Source organism: Ahaetulla prasina, chromosome 1 (genome assembly GCF_028640845.1).
Source record: "Ahaetulla prasina isolate Xishuangbanna chromosome 1, ASM2864084v1, whole genome shotgun sequence".
In the NCBI taxonomy this organism is placed as follows: Eukaryota; Metazoa; Chordata; class Lepidosauria; order Squamata; family Colubridae; genus Ahaetulla; species Ahaetulla prasina.
Genome location: NC_080539.1, coordinates 181,820,496 through 181,836,223, shown reverse-complemented (window position 1 = coordinate 181,836,223; position 15,728 = coordinate 181,820,496). Strand labels below are relative to the sequence as shown.

The 15,728-nt window shown below is 39.6% G+C and overlaps 1 protein-coding gene across 1 annotated transcript in view; it reads left to right on the top strand.

Moving 5' to 3' along the window:
* Positions 1–13,413, top strand: part of TNFRSF21 (TNF receptor superfamily member 21) — a 55,105-nt gene extending 41,692 nt beyond the window's left edge. Inside the window, exons 5-6 of the mRNA XM_058183758.1 lie at positions 9,752–9,971; positions 12,077–13,413. Of these exons, the coding sequence (XP_058039741.1) occupies positions 9,752–9,971; positions 12,077–12,306 (450 nt within the window). The 3' untranslated portion in view covers positions 12,307–13,413. The remainder of the gene's footprint in view (positions 1–9,751; positions 9,972–12,076) is intronic.
* The last annotated feature ends 2,315 nt before the right edge of the window (positions 13,414–15,728 follow it).

The following is a 15,728-nucleotide window of genomic DNA, read 5'->3' as shown; positions in this document are numbered from 1 at the left end:
ATGAATATTGCTTCCTCGGTTAAGAGTTGCAGTTGATTTCCCCCACCCTTAAAACATTAACTATGCAAGATTAAAAAATACATGTATGCTACTGAGTTACATTATATTTTAAAAATAGTTTGAGTTTGTATTAGGTCAGATTTGAATGGAAATGGGTATTTTAGAATTCACGTTAGCAATCCTTAAAACCAATCATGTCTTGGGAATTACTGAGCAGCTCTGGAAGACAGCTGCAGAAGTCTAGAAAAAGACACTTTTGTCTTAAGGAAATGCTGAGTGGGTCCCCATGATAATTTCAGTTAAAAATGTTCAAGTAAATGTGTTTATTCTTGACAGTAATCAGAGCTTTATTATTCAACTGAGTTATTTCAGAATATCCATTTTTTTTCTTAAATCTGAATAAAACATACTAGATCAGATTCCTTTCAACTGAAGAAACTGCAATATTTACTGCAAAATCTGTATCATTGATCTCAGGATTCCCCAGATTTACAATTTTTTTCTGTATTATTTCATGGTCAAAGGAGTTATAGCAACTCCCTGTTATTCTGAAATTACTAGAAGTGGCAGAATAAATTTTTAAAAATATGTCAAACTGCTCATTATATTTAAAAAAATACTCTGCCACAAGAATTACCGTAGCTTTTATGAGGACTTCAGAATATGAGTGTTCATAAAGTTAAGACTATATAGATTCTGTTATACAGACAGGGATCATGTTCAGAGCTTCTGGAAATCTTCATTGCTTTCTTTCTGTCTGAGGGCTAATAGATCCTGCTGTTTGTCTTCCTCACAGTTCTTAACCTCATTTTCCTCTGCTACTATGGCCCTCTGTGCCAAAATATATTGCATAGTTATTAGAGGCAATTTTGTAGAATCCTCTTTTTGGGAAAAACATGTTCAGGTGAAGGTGAAGACAAAATTCTAGACTATATTTGTGATCCTCATCCTGTTTATTGTAAATTTAAAGACTGGGCTATTTTTACCCGTAATGGAGATATTTTAAAATGTTAGGAAACTCTCTTTATATTCTTCGGATTTTAAGTTTCATTGGATACTTGAAGATCATGCCATTAAGTCCATTCCCTTTTTCACTGTTCTTTCAAAAACAAGCCTTAGAGTGAGTTGGACTTGGCTGTGTTAGGATTAACAGAATAACAGAATAATAGAGTTTGAAGGAACCTTGGAGGTCTTCAAATCCAATCCCCTGCTCAGACAAGAAACCGTATATAATTTCAGACAAATGGCTGTCCAATCTCTTCTTAAAAACTTCCACTGTTGGAGCATTCACAACTTCTGGAGGCAAGTTGTTTCACTGGTTAATTGCTTTAACTGCCAGGAAATTTCTTCTTAGTTCCAGGTTGCTTCTCTCCTTGATTAGTTTCCATCCATTGCTTCTTGTCCTGTCTTCAGGTGCTTTGGAGAATAGCTTGACTCCCTTTTCTTTGTGGCAACCCCTGAGATATTGGAACACTGCTATCATGTCCCCGCTCCCAGTCCTTTATTTTTCAATAAGTCACAATTCAGACATCATAGAGAACTGTAAATCTGTTCAAAATCAGAACCCTTTAATCTTCTCCCTTATATGTTGACAGGTAAGCAGCCTGTTCCCATGACAAATCAGAAGCATAAGAAAACTCCTGGTAGACTACTAGACTAAAGACCTACAGTATCAAATCCATAATGGTCAGCATGAAATGAAATGAAATGAGTGTAGCAACGTTCTCCCACTGGAACTGAGAGGCATAATGGTTTGAGAGATCAACTTGATACCAGCTTTTTAGCACATAAAAGTATCTTCCCAGGTCTGCTTTTATTTCCTGAGTTATCACTCTCATGATACACATTTTGAAGATTCAGATACAGCTGTTATTGTAATATCAATTCGGGATACTGGATAGGCATTAATCATCTAAGTAGTTGATCTGTGCTTTCTATCTGGCTCCCTCCTCCTCCATTCAGGAGCCCTTATGTCCTATACAGAAATGTAACCACTGAGGCACTAAAATAAAGTTTTTGTGTTGAACAATCATGAAAGGTAGAGGTATGGGCTCTCATCGAAAGTTGCATCATAGTGCAAGATCCACCCCTTTTGTATGTGCATATAATGTCACAGCACATACAGGTAATTGGCAATGCTTATGTTGCTTTAATATGACATTACTTTTGTCATTTGCCCCTCTTGATCTGCATCCCACAGATGCCATCGAATAGTAGTTTTTTTGAGAACATTGTATTCATTGCAATATTTCAGTTTTCCAAGCCATCATCATTGACTGTGTTTTTGTCTTCTGGTGAGTACTGTATATATGTTAACTTTGAATTATCCAGATTCCAAACAAAATCTCTTTAAATTGGCTAAATGATTAAGTTAAAACTAGTTCTTATTGTATACATACTGTTTTGAGTTGAGTTATAAATTAGTGATGATGACATTTGATGGAAGAGCTGGAATACTTGTTACTGCCCTTAGTAGTTTAACATACTTTCAAAATATTGTATTTTGTATTATTTATCCTACATTATTTAGTCAACTTTCAACTTTCAGAGTGACCAGTAGGGCCAACACTGAGGGCCTTATGAGTTATAATCTAAACCAGCTAGCAGTTGCTACGTTGTCTACGCCTATGTTAGTCTTTTAGGGAGACAGAAGTTGTCTTAGTTAAATTGCAATCATAATTTCATTCTTGATAATGGTACTTTGGGAACCTTTGCTTCCTGTTGAAACTAATGTAATGATAACTGCATCAAATGCATGCATGATCACTTGATTGTCCTTCATTGCAACTTCTTGTATTTTATTGGAAACAGCTGTACATTAGCTCTGGTATTCAGAATTAGACATTTTTTAATGGTTGTTTGCGTCTATGGGTCCTGGGAAAGTGTCTTTTTGTAAAGAGCTGGCAATGATTTAGCATAAATTACTGTCTAGAAGGGACAACAACAGTTAGATGAGGTAGTTTGTGTGGGTTCATGGAAAGGTTTTATTAGTACTAATGGGAGTAATTGCTTTGAGTGTCTCTAAGTAATACTATCTGTTATCCTTTCTGTCCCTGCCCTTCCTCTTCTGGCCTTCCATGACCTCATCCAGCTTCCCCCTACCCCCACCCTTTGTCCTGCCTCAATCTCCGCCTTCATCTGATACCCATCTTCACTCTTCCTGTACAGAATGTTTGTTGTTTTCTGGGTGGAAGAAGATTTTGATACTTCAGAATTGCTGCAGCAGCTATGTTTCTCTGCCCAGGGGAAAAAGGGCCTGACTTTCGAATCAATCAGCTTTTCTTTTCTTTTTCTTTTTCTTTTTAAGAAAGATGCAACCCAAAGCTAGCAGGAATTGTTTTTCTTTATCAATAAAATTGTTGCTGATTATGAAAGCTTTATTGCTTTTGAATTTATCTCTGGGTTTTCAGTTTAGGTTTAGAATTTTGATTTATATTGTTATGTGATGAGGGATTTTTTTTTTGCATGTTTATAGCATACTGTAGGAAGTTAACACCCACCCCCTCCTAGAAAAAGGAAATATCTTAGGAAATATTAAAAAGGGCAGAATATTATATTTCCCTGGATGAGAAATGGAGAAACATGTTTTAAGGACAAAGCAGCTCTCTGCTGTTTCCAGCCTCCCCCCACCTTTGTCAATGGGTCATAGACAGAAACTCATTCTCCCCACCTTTGTCAATGGGACCATCATCTGCAACACAATAGGACCTATCTAGCAACGGAAACTCACCACATGGCACCTGGGAAGATTACATCAGCCAGCAAGGCTAGCTGAGACCCCAACCCCCTGGGACTCTGACAACCAATCAGGATACTCTTCCTGTGCCCCAGGAAGATCAAAGCTCAGAGAAAGCATAAAGCCAGGGTGGGCTCAGCAACTCAGCCTTTTCTGTTCAGGAACTCAAGCCATGTGATCCTGACCACCATTAAACCATCTTTCCAAGCAGCCTCCATGTTTCCAGTGTCTTTATCCCCACTTGGAAGTGAACCCAGATGGAAGTTTCTTCCAACAATACAAAAGATCACAGATGATTCTGAGTTTAAAAGTCTTTTTTGCCTTCACTTGTAGCCACAGCTAAGAATGTTGTATTGATCAAGAGAAAAATCAGAATCAGAATAGAGCTGAAAGGGACCTTGGAGGTCTTCTAGTCCAGCACCCTGCTCAAGCAGGAGATCCTATACCATTTCAGACTAGTAACTGCCCAGTCTCTTCTTAAAAAAGCCCAGTGATGAACTTCTGAAGGCAAGCTGTTCCACTGGTTAATTGTCATCCCGTTAGAAAGTTTCTCTTTAATTCCAGGTTACTTCTCTCCTTGAATAGTTTCCATCCATTGTTTATTGACCTGCCCTATGGTGCTTTGGAAAATAAATTGACACCCCCCCCTTCTCTTTGTGGCAGCCTCTTAAATACTGGAATACTGTTATCATGTCCCCGCCCCCAGTCCTTATTTTCTCTGGACTAGCCAAACCCAATTCCTGCAACCGTTCTTCATATGTTTTAGTCTCCAGGCCTTTAATCATCTTAGTTGCTCTTCTTTGCACTTTTTCCAAAGTCTCAAAATCTTCTTTGTAATGTGGTGACCAAAACTGGATGCAGTATTTCAGGTGTGGCCTTACTAATGCTTTATAAAGCAGTACTAATACTTCCCGTGATTTTGATTCTATGCCTCTGTATATACAAACAAGGATTGTATTAGTTTTTTGGCTGCTGCTGCACACTGCTAGCTCATGTTTAAGTGATTGTCAACTAGGACTCCAAAGTCCCTCTCATAGTTAACTGTTTTTGAGCCAGATTTCGCCTAACCTGTACTTCTACCTTTAGTTTTTCTTGCTTTTCTCCACATTAAATTTCATGTTGTTGGATAGGGCCCATTGTTTAACACTGTCAAGATCTTTTTGGATCCTGAACTTGTCTTCTGGGGTATTGGCTACTCCTGCCAGTTTATTGTCATCTGCAAATTTGATTATTCTATCCCCTCATCTAAGTCATTTAAGAAGATATTGAAGAGAACTGGGTCTAATATAGCAGAGTACTGGATTGCATGCAGCCCTTCCTGAATTTTGGCAAAAAGGATGGAAAGCAGCAAGAACTGGGTTAGCCTTGATCCTGTTCATGCCAATATTCCTTGCTCTAGAGCAGGGGTATCAAACTTGATTTCATTGAGGGCTGCATCAGGGTTTTGTTTGACCTCGGGGGCCAGGGTGGGCGTGGCCAGCCTGATGTCACTCGTGTCAGGGGCACCTGTGGTGGCCCTGAGCGCTTGGCCAGCAACAACAGGCTCCCAATCTCCATTTTGGCCACGATGGCCTCCTGCAACCTTCTGCCACTGAAAATGGAGCTCTGTTTTCACTGGCACAGGGCTGCAGGAGGCCGTCGCAGCTGAAAACGGGGCCTGGAAGGGCCGTGTGCAGCCTTCCCAAGCTTCGTTTTGCTGGCAGAAGCATTGCAGGCTGGTCCTTTTCTGTTCCAGGGTGGCCCTGCAGGCCAGATCTAAGCATTCCATGGGCCAGATCTGGCCCCCGGGCCTTGAGTTTGACATCCTTGCTGTAGAGTCTAGACCAAGACTCATATTGCAAATTAATAATAATAATAAAGCTGGAGAACTCTAGAGCCTGAAAAGAAGTTTCTCCTTGAAGATGGATAGAGTATTATGTCCTTCCAATGCTTTTTGCTTTTTGTTGAATTTATTTTCATCTGGGGAGGTTCAGAAACCTAGGAAGAAAAAGAGTCACCATAGATGTGGGGAATGCCTACTATAGGTGACAGAGAACGTAAATTTGCATATGGAGCATTCCTGCTCCATATGCTCCTGCTCCCTATTTAGTACTATCAAAGATCTAAGAGCCTTTCCCCAAAGACCCTCTGAGTATCTTTCTACACATAGATCTTTCTGTAAAATGGGGACTAGAGAAGGCTAGATCTAGCTAGGTCTGTTCTTGGAATAGTGATACTCACTGGGAAATTACAGTGAGAATAAATAGAACTCTCCAAAAATAACATCAATATAATAGCGAAACAAGGGAGGGTCCTTCCCTTAGCAAGATCTCCCCTGGCATGACTAGTGGAGGTGGCTGTACAACACTGTATCATTGTCACCAGAATGAATGGTAGAAAGGCCAAGTAGTAGATATGCATCAATTATGAAGAACTCCTCAAAAAGTAAAGAAAACAGAATAAATCCCTTTGGCCCAGACCACTCATTGTGATCATCTGCAGATAGGTAGAGTTTTAAACAAGACGAATCCTTTCAGTCTAAAGTTCATTCTCTCACCACATTTTCTTGTGTTCATAAACCAAGCTACTATTGTCTTATACAAGAACAAAGGGTGCACAAGAGTCCACCCCCAAAAGGAAGGACATCATGTGGTTATCAAAGATCCCAGTTCAAACAGTTAATTGTGCAATAAATCAGTTCTTGCTTTCCTCTTTTTGCATGTGGGAGATGCATGTGCTCTGTTGAGTTCATCTGAGTTTTCAGACATTCTTATATGAATGCTGCTTTGTGCAAATTGTGAATTGAATTAGATGGATGAAAGCTGTGTGTGTGTGTGTTTGTGTTCCCTTGCTTTCCTGAACCCTTGTCTCTCTTGCTTTCCCCTCCTCCTGCTGAAAACAAGGCACAGGGTGAATCAGCATCCTACTCTGAGGGTCACAGGACGATTGTTGGTGTAATAGCACTGAGTAATTTGGCCGATAGGAACAGAAGATTCCAAAGAGATTGTTGGATCTAAGCAACCTTTGAAGCTCCAGGAATAGCAAATCGTTCGCAGCTCATATTTTGTTCCTCATTACGCCTGTCTTCTCTCTCTACGTATATAAAACATGGCATTCTTTGGTAGATAATATTTCTTTCAAAACTCTGGTGAACAATTACATTAAACATTTGTTTGAGAGTGGATTTGTGAATGACAGAGATTGTGTTTTTCCAGAGTGCTCTTTCAGTGATGTACTAGAATTCCATTGTCCTTTTATTATTATTCCTGTTATTCATGAGTTGGCTTATAATGCTTTAAAAAAAGAAGTATTTTTTCAGATGCTTTTAGGACTTGTAGATTTCCTCCCCCCTCCTCACTTTCAAATTTGCAAAGGGGTTTCATTAGAAAAACACAGATAAACAACATGTTTCAGTGGGGTAGACAGTATTTTATTTGGCCAAGTGTGATTAGACACACAGGGAACTTGTCTCCAATGCATAAGCTCTCAATATACATGCAAAACAACAGAGTAATAATAATAATAATAATAATGATGATGATGATGATGATGATGATGATGATGTCAATAAGAGAAGGTAGTAGAAAAAATGAGAAGGATAATAGTAATACAGCCATAGTACATGGGTAAATATAATTAGACATAAGACAATACTATGGGAAATAGGTGTACAGCAGAGTGATGGTACGAAGGAAAAAACTCTTGCGTGGTTGTTTTGGCATGCAATGCCTTGTATCCCAAGGAGAGGAGTTGAAACAGTTTGTGTCCATGATGTGAGGAGTCTGTAGATATTTTCTCAGCCCTCCTTCTGACCCGTGCAGTATATAAGTCCTCAGTGGAAGGCAGGCAGATTGCAATTGTTTTTTCTGCAGTCCTAAATAGTCACTGAAGTCTGTACCTACCCTGTGTGGTTGCTGTACCAAACCAGACAGAAAAACAAATAAAAGATAATCAATAATTTCTGTGTAGAATGGTATCATCATCAGCTCCTGGGGCAATCTGATGATAGGCCTCTTCCATCTCCTCTCCTTAGAAAGTATCTTATTCTTTTCCTCTTTGTGTGCATGTGCATATTCATTTCCATTTCAGAGAGTAGGAGTGTCTTCCTTCTGCAGAATTGCGTGCAAAACTAGGAAAATGGGGGGAGGAGGGCTGAGGTAAACGCATGCATGGGAAATGGCCATTTTAAAGCAGCCACTCGCTATTCTTTTTTCTTGGGCATTAATTAATGATAATTGAACCCAAATGAACCCTGCTATGTGTTTCAGATACTTAGCATTGTGAATAATCATAAAAATAGGCAGAAAACTGTAATGCAATGGCTTGTTTAGCTATTTTATCAATAGAATTTTGTGTAAAGATATTGGATTGGAATTAATTAGTACAATCCATTTCTGGCTACTCCCTCTTTATGAACTATTTGAAAGAAAGGGGGGAAATGTTTAATTTCTAAAAAATAAAATTCAGAGACTCGGCCTCAAGAGAACAGTCTTGCTTGTTGTGTAGTATATGAGCTGACATAACCATTTTTTTTCGGTTTTCCCTCAACCTGGCTTTTGCCATTGTGTCTGGGAAGGACTCCCAGGGCCGAAAAATAGGGAGCAATCTGAGGCTGTCTTTAATTTTGATAAGAAATGGCATTTGTCAGACTTCACTGGTGTGAAGTTTCTTCTCTTTCAAATGAAATAAAGGAATTTAGAAAAGAGAAGATGGTGATAATAAACGGGAAGTTGTTTTGACCCATTTATGGACTTGGGCTTTAGCACCAAAGTCTGCTTAGGTTGCCCCTCACTGATCTTTTAGGAGCACTGGCAAAACAGCTGCCTGTGCTTCTCAGGAGGCATAGCAGCTTCTTCCACCAGAGAGAAAGAGAGATGCAAGACAGAATCTGGTGCTGTAGAGAAATGCTATTGGACTGTTTCCTCTCTCCAGCAGATTTAGTGCAGGAGTTCTGTCAGGGTAAGGAAGATTTAAAGCTGACCAGCCCCTTTAAGACTGAGGATGAATCAGCAGGGTTATTGCCCTTTAAGAAGCTGTCTATTTAAGGGAGGCCATTAGAAGGCCTGTATCGCACTCTCTCCTCGTGTACCTGCATTGTAGTTATCTGTGTAGAGTTGAAAAAGAATGAATGCTTTTCTGGTGTGTGCCTACCACGTGTATGTTTGTATATAGAAGTCTTGTAGAATGTAATAAACAGGAATACAGAATAGGTACCTTCATCTATTTTGTGAAAGTAAAATAATGATGATGTAAAGACTTTAGTTAAATTTAACTGCATATATTATCTTCTTGCTTGTAACTCACAAAATAAGTCAGTTGATAAAACTTTAGGAGCTCCTTTGTCAAAGTCTAAATAACAACATAAGACACGTTTTATTGATCCAGATCAAAGGTCTCTTATTTGTCCAGGAGAAAGCATTCTACTTCATTTGTGGCAACCTACTTGCTATTGTGAGCCCATAAATTGGGTATGAAAGCAATAACTTATTTAGTTTTTCAGGAGTTGGCAAAGAGAGGCCTATTGTCTCCAGTACTAGATACCATAACTACCAGCCTTGTTTATTTGTTATTTCTTTACTAGTTTACTTTCCATCTGAAATGGGCTGGGTTGAAAATGTCAAGTCAGAATCACCCAGGGGATTTCCATAGCTATAGGGAGACTTAAACCAGGTCTCCACAGTCCAACAACTTAACTACTACATCACACTGTCTTTCCTTATCTAATCATGAATTTATTTACTCTCCCTTCAAAGTTTTCCAGGCAGTGTCTTATCACTACATTTTTTAGGAATTAATTTCAAATTTTTATAGCATGATCTATGGAGCAGTACTTCTCTTTGTCTGTCCATAATTTTAATTTCATAATTTCAAACCATTCAGCTTTACTGTTTTCAGGCCTGTCTGTTGGAGTAGTGAAGAGAGAAATTTCTTGGGCTGGCAAAACCATCCTGTTGTCATCTTCATACTTTTCTGAAGGGACCTGTATTTCAGAACATTTGTATGTATTTTTTTTCATATTATGTCTTCCTGTTGCAGCTTGAAGCTGACAAGTTGATTCTTCCGGTAAATTCTGGACCGCTCAGCCCTACTCCCAGCCCAAATCCAAAGCCAGAGGCAACCATAATCCCTGTGGAACCATCTCCCTTGGAAAAGAACAAGTGCTTCTTTGTGGATGAGTCCGAACCTCTTCTTCGCTGCGATTCCACCTCCAGCGGTTCTTCTGCTCTTAGCCGAACAGGCTCTTTTATTACCAAAGGTACTGATATCTGCTAGTCTGGAACCTCAGTAGTTCCCAGGGCCACTGTTTAATTTCATTCAAAATCAGATGTAAAGATGGGACATATTAAGAATGCAGAATTCAGGTTTATCCTGCAAACGTATTTCAAAAACTTAATCTGCACATATGGCAAATTATTTAGAAATTGATTTTGGCTTAATACTGTATGATACCCAAGTCTGCTTAGTATCATTTATAGAAATAGAATTTTGTATATTTGGTCACAATATAAAAATATGTTGAGACTCTAGAAAGAGTGCAGAGAAGAGCAACAAAGATGATTAGGGAACTGGAGGCTAAAACATATGAAGAACAGTGGCAGGAATTGGGTGAAAAGAAGGACTAGGGGTAAAATGAAAGCTGTCTTCCAATATCACAAAGAAGACAGGGTCAACCTATTCTCCAAACACCTAAAGGCAGGATTATAAGCAATGAGTGGAAACTAATCAAGGAGAGAACCAACCTAGAACTAAGAAGAAATTTCTTGACAGAACACTTAGTGGAATGGCTTGGCTTCAGAAGTTGTGGGTGCTCCATCACTTGAGGCTTTAAAGAAGAGATTGGACAGCCATTTGTCTGAAATGGTATAGGGTTTCCTGCTTGGGCAGGGAGTTGGACTAGAAGACCTCCAAGGTCCCTTCCAACTCTGTTGTTCTGAAGTTTCATGGCTTCTTCAACAATCCCTTATTTAAAAACTTAGTTTAGTATTATAGATGGTCCTCACTTAACAATGGTAATTGGGACCAGAAACTCCATCACTAAGAGGCTTAGTTGCAAAACTTGACATACATGACCATGTAGTCGACAATTACAGCTGTCCCACTTGCTGTTGTTAGCCAAATCCCATGTGACTGCAGCATCTCCCATGGTCATGTCATTGCCTTTTGTAACATCCTACTAGCTCACCCATTGATTGTGCTTGTCAGACATCAGTAGTGAAGATCACAAAGATCACCAGTAGTGATCACATAACTAGGACGCTGCAACTGTCGTAACTCCAAGCTGGTTGCTTAGTGTTCAAATTGTGATCATCCAGCTGAGAGAACATTATGAGGACTGCAACTTCAAGGAACAGTCATAAATAAAACAGTGCCATTGTAATTTTGAATGGTTCTGGATGAGTGGTTATTCAACAAGGAGTGCCTGCATGCACTAAGTTAGCCATTGTGCTCTTATTTTCAAGTGATACTGATCACACTTAGGTCATTTAAGGAAATCAGTTGTATCTGAGACTTCTGAGACCAACTCATCTATTACGGTAAATTGGTTCCTTCTGTCTTAAACTATCCTAGGAGGAAAAATGGGGGCTGTTGCTGCTGATTTGGCAACCATACATGCACTGTGTGAACATAATCATCATTCACCTGCTGTGTAAATTTGAGGGTCAAGTCATATTATGCTTGGATCACAGTGGTGTAGGGTATTGCTACTTTGTCTCTGGGCAACAGACTCAGAGCACATGCAGTAAAATAGTAGATTACAGTTTATTCTATGACAAAAGTAAAACAGCAGAGTAGAAACAAAATCAGCTTTTGCATATAGAGGAAATGAGACTTCAGTGATCCAGAGTCTCTCATTTCATTACTCCATATTTAGGCTTTCTTCTCTTAGACAGCTGGGGCACACAGGAGCTTACGAGGTGGCAGTCTCGTGATGAATTGAGAGCCATTGATCCACTCTCTCTCTCTGATTCTGGGCAGCTTGCAAAAATGTCACAAAAATAATAATTCTACTGAAAGCAATCAAAATAAATATATAAAATGCTATAAAAGACAAGGGTAAAGATTTTATGCTGAAGGAGGTGGGTGGGGTGTGTTGTTGTTCAGACCTGGTGGCAGTTTGTTCCATAATGCAGATCCTGCCATGGAGAAACTAGTGTTAATTATTTATGTTTTTGTGGCAGGACCTGTCCCCAAAGTCCCCCTTTGATGGTCTTAGACTGTGGCTTGGACTATGGAAACAGGCCAGTCTGAATTCAGCATCTGAGCCAGAAAGCAGCACTGAAAAGGCTGGTAACACAGTCTGGGGCAATTGACTCTTTGCAAGTCTGTGATTAACAGCCAATTTATCTTCTCTTTTGTTAGAAAAGAAAGACACGGTGCTGCGCCAGGTGCGCCTGGACCCTTGTGACCTGCAGCCCATCTTTGACGACATGCTTCACCTTCTAAACCCAGAAGAACTGCATGCTATTGAGAAGATTCCACAGGCAGAGGACAAGCTGGACAGGCTTTTTGAAATTGCTGGTGTCAAAAGCCAGGAAGCGAGCCAGACTCTACTGGATTCAGTTTATAGCCACCTGCCTGATCTGCTTTAGACGTGGGCCACCAGAGGCCCCCTGCACCTACACAGTGGCTGCTGCTTGTTATGCGCTTGGCACATGTTAAAGATAAGACATGGGCAGGATATTTTGTAGAAGTCGTGGCCAGTATTTTCCTCTTAGGTTTTCTTTTTTTTCTTTTCTTTTTTGCCTTCTGAGAGTAGTTTGCTCTCATGTTTATGGTTTGAATTAAAAGATGTTGTTTTCCCCTCTTCTATTACAACATTTTAATTTTTCATTCAAAGCTGTAATTGTAGCCACTTAAAAACTATGGATTATCCATTCATAATTTACTTACTGGATTTGGACTTGCATTTTAATCCTTTTAACTTTTCAGGAGCCTTTTGGATTTTTCTTTAATTCCAGTTTGATTTTTCTTGCCCTCTCATTACAGATACTTTGAATTCTTCTTCTCTGCTCTTTTCATGGTTAGCTAGATCTGCTTTCCCTCAAGATGACTTTAAAAAAAACTACTGCTGAATGATGCACATTCACTGATATTTTACTAGCACAGCTATTTATTGTATGGTTTTCATGTGGACAAACAGATAACGATAAGTGACTTGTGCTTCTCTGGAACTAGAATGTTGAAACGTTTCAACTGTAACTTCTTCAGCCTTCCAGACAATGAGACCTTGGCCTGCAGCTGAATGTAATTCTGTTTGCTTGACTTAAGGGAGAGATGTTGCCTTGCCCCTGTAGGATCTCAGCAGGCTTGATCACTTGGGAGTAGCACCTGGAGCTGGACTCTGGAAAGTAAAGGAGAACCCTGGTGGTGCCACATTTCTCATTCTATAAGATTTATTGATATGTGCTTCAAAATTGTCCTTTTGTGGGTTTTTATACAGATGTGGCCAATAAGTATATTTCAAGGCCTTCATGTGGTCTTTGAAATTCTTCCCCATCCCCACTTCACTTTTTATTAAAAATGCTGCATTGTGAAAAACCCTGCCTCTGCTATATTTGCATCTACTGTGCTCCAGGAATAAATCGATCTGCAATCATGCTTATTTAGGAGACAATATTGCAAGGTGGCAACATGATGAGAGGTGATGGAAGGAGAGCATAATTTTTTTGAGTGGGTTGAGTGGGGGTGGGGGGGAGAGACCATTGCCTTCTGGTGTACTAATTTATTAATAAATACTAGGTGTTTGCTATGTGATAATGTTTCTGTTTATCCTCCGTAACTAGTTGGGGACTTTAAAAGCAGTTCTTGCTGTCAGGCAGGGGTTTAAATGAAATCATACCCTGAGCTCAAGTTCATGTTGTCTGCGTAAGAAGGGAGCAGTTATGAAGATGGGAATGATCATGGACCATCAAATCTGATGCACCAGTTTGATGTGGTTAAAGCATCAAGCAAAAACTGTTGAGACCATGAGTTTTAATCTTGCATCAGGCACAGAGGTGGCTGGGGTGATCTGGCCTGACACTCTTCCAGCTCTTGGAAGAAGATAAGGCCAAGCCCACTTCTAGAATCTTGCCAAGAAAACTGCAGGGACTAATCCATGAAGTTGCCAGGAGTCAACACTGACTCAAAAGCACCCCTCCACCACCACCACCAGAAAAGAAAAAAAAAGAAAGTAATGGAAAGTCATACAGCTATTCGCCTTGAGTCAAAAGGCTCACTGTTTTTAACTCCTTTAGACATACTGGCTGCCATGCAGAGCTTTCATGGTGTGTTATTGCACTTTCAGGGTGGATTCTTAACATATGAAATTAACACAGACATTCAAATAGTTCAGTTTTTTTTAAAGAGCACATTTCTCATGTGGTTTTTTGCATTTGCTGAATAAACAATTAAACTGACTTCGCAGAGGAGGAGAATTGCAAATTAGTTTACCATGTGTTGCAACCTCTGGATTTGGCACAAAGGGCAGAGTCAGTACAGTTGGTAGGCATGCAGTTGAATAGTCTCAGCCCTGTGGCCTGTAGCTGAGTAACAATGATTAAGGGACAATGTTCTTGGCATACTCTGTTTGCATTCGGGGCTTTTGGGTAGAAAACATAACTTTTACTGCTTCTTGTAAAATAATAGCATTCCTTGATTCATCCAGACATACAACTTACGAGAAGCAGGTTTTAAATCTCTTCTGGTAGAGTCAGGCATGCAGCTTAGGGTTGCAAGTTGTTTTATTGCTTGGAGGATTAGAGCCTGTCTTGCACCTTGAGTAATGCTTATTCTGCCCATTTGGCTGAGGCTGTCTTTCAGCAAACTTCTCAGACTCAAACCTTTGTAAGGGATTCTCAGAAGTAAGGGAGCTGCAGTTAATCTACCTCTGATGTAGACTCATTCGGGTGAGTCTTAAGTCATCAGAGAAGGGAGATTAGTGAGACCTTTAGTGCTAAAGGCTGCGCAGCACTAAAATTACAAAGCCAAAACATTTGGAGCATGTGGATTGTCTGTGCTCACATACCAGCTGTCTGTAACTTCTTAAAGCAACTGCAGAAGGATCCTAGGGGAAAAACTGTAAAGTATCTCGCCACTTAATTTAAAGGCTAAAAGCCTAAGAATAGTCCCTAATGTGTTAGTGGAAGAGATATAACATAAATTTAATAAAGTCAGAAATTGGGATGGAAAAAATGGAGAGGGCTCCTTTAAAACTGCATGTCCCTTTAAAAACACTATTTTCAGTAGTCCCTCTTGAAATGTGGAAATTCATATTAGGTAAGAATGGGCTGCTTGACATTTCTGCAAAGATCAAGTAACAGCAGTGAGACCTAACCTTCCAAGAATGTTGACCTTTACTCCGGAAATGTTTCCCCATTTGAATTGGGCACACAATTAGCCATTCTTGAGTTTTACATGGTGATGTCACTGTAGTTACCTTTTACAGATTCCCTCTTGCCCTCATTTCCTCTAGGTGTTCTAGCTGCTTGCCTTTACCAGTAAAGTTCAAGACATTGATAAAAGAAGCAGCAATTCGCTGCGGAGATTATTTCTGAGAAAAGCATGGGGTGGGGGGGAAATGGAAGAGTCTGAGAAAAACAGACTCTTCTAATTCCTGATTTGGCTGCAGAAATCATATGGATGTTCCTAAGTGACTACAAGAGCTGAGTTTTGTGTTGTTTTTAGTGTCTGAACAGAAAGGAAGGCTGCGGTCATTTAAAAAGGGAACAATCTACTTGGCTGGATAGAAATTACATCTGCAGAATTCACTGCATTTTGGAAACAGGACTGCATTCCCCATAGCGTGCAGCCCTTTGAATTGTAATCTACTTTCTATAGCAGTGGTGGTGAACCTTTTAGAGACCGAGTGCCCTAACTGCAAACCAAAACCCACTTATTTATCACAAAGTGCCAACACGGCAATTTAATCTGAATACTAAGGTTTTAGTTTAGAAAAAAAATACATTAACATCTTTTGTCTTAAAAGAAAAACACAATAACAGCTTTCAGTAATGCAAACAACTTTTTGTTG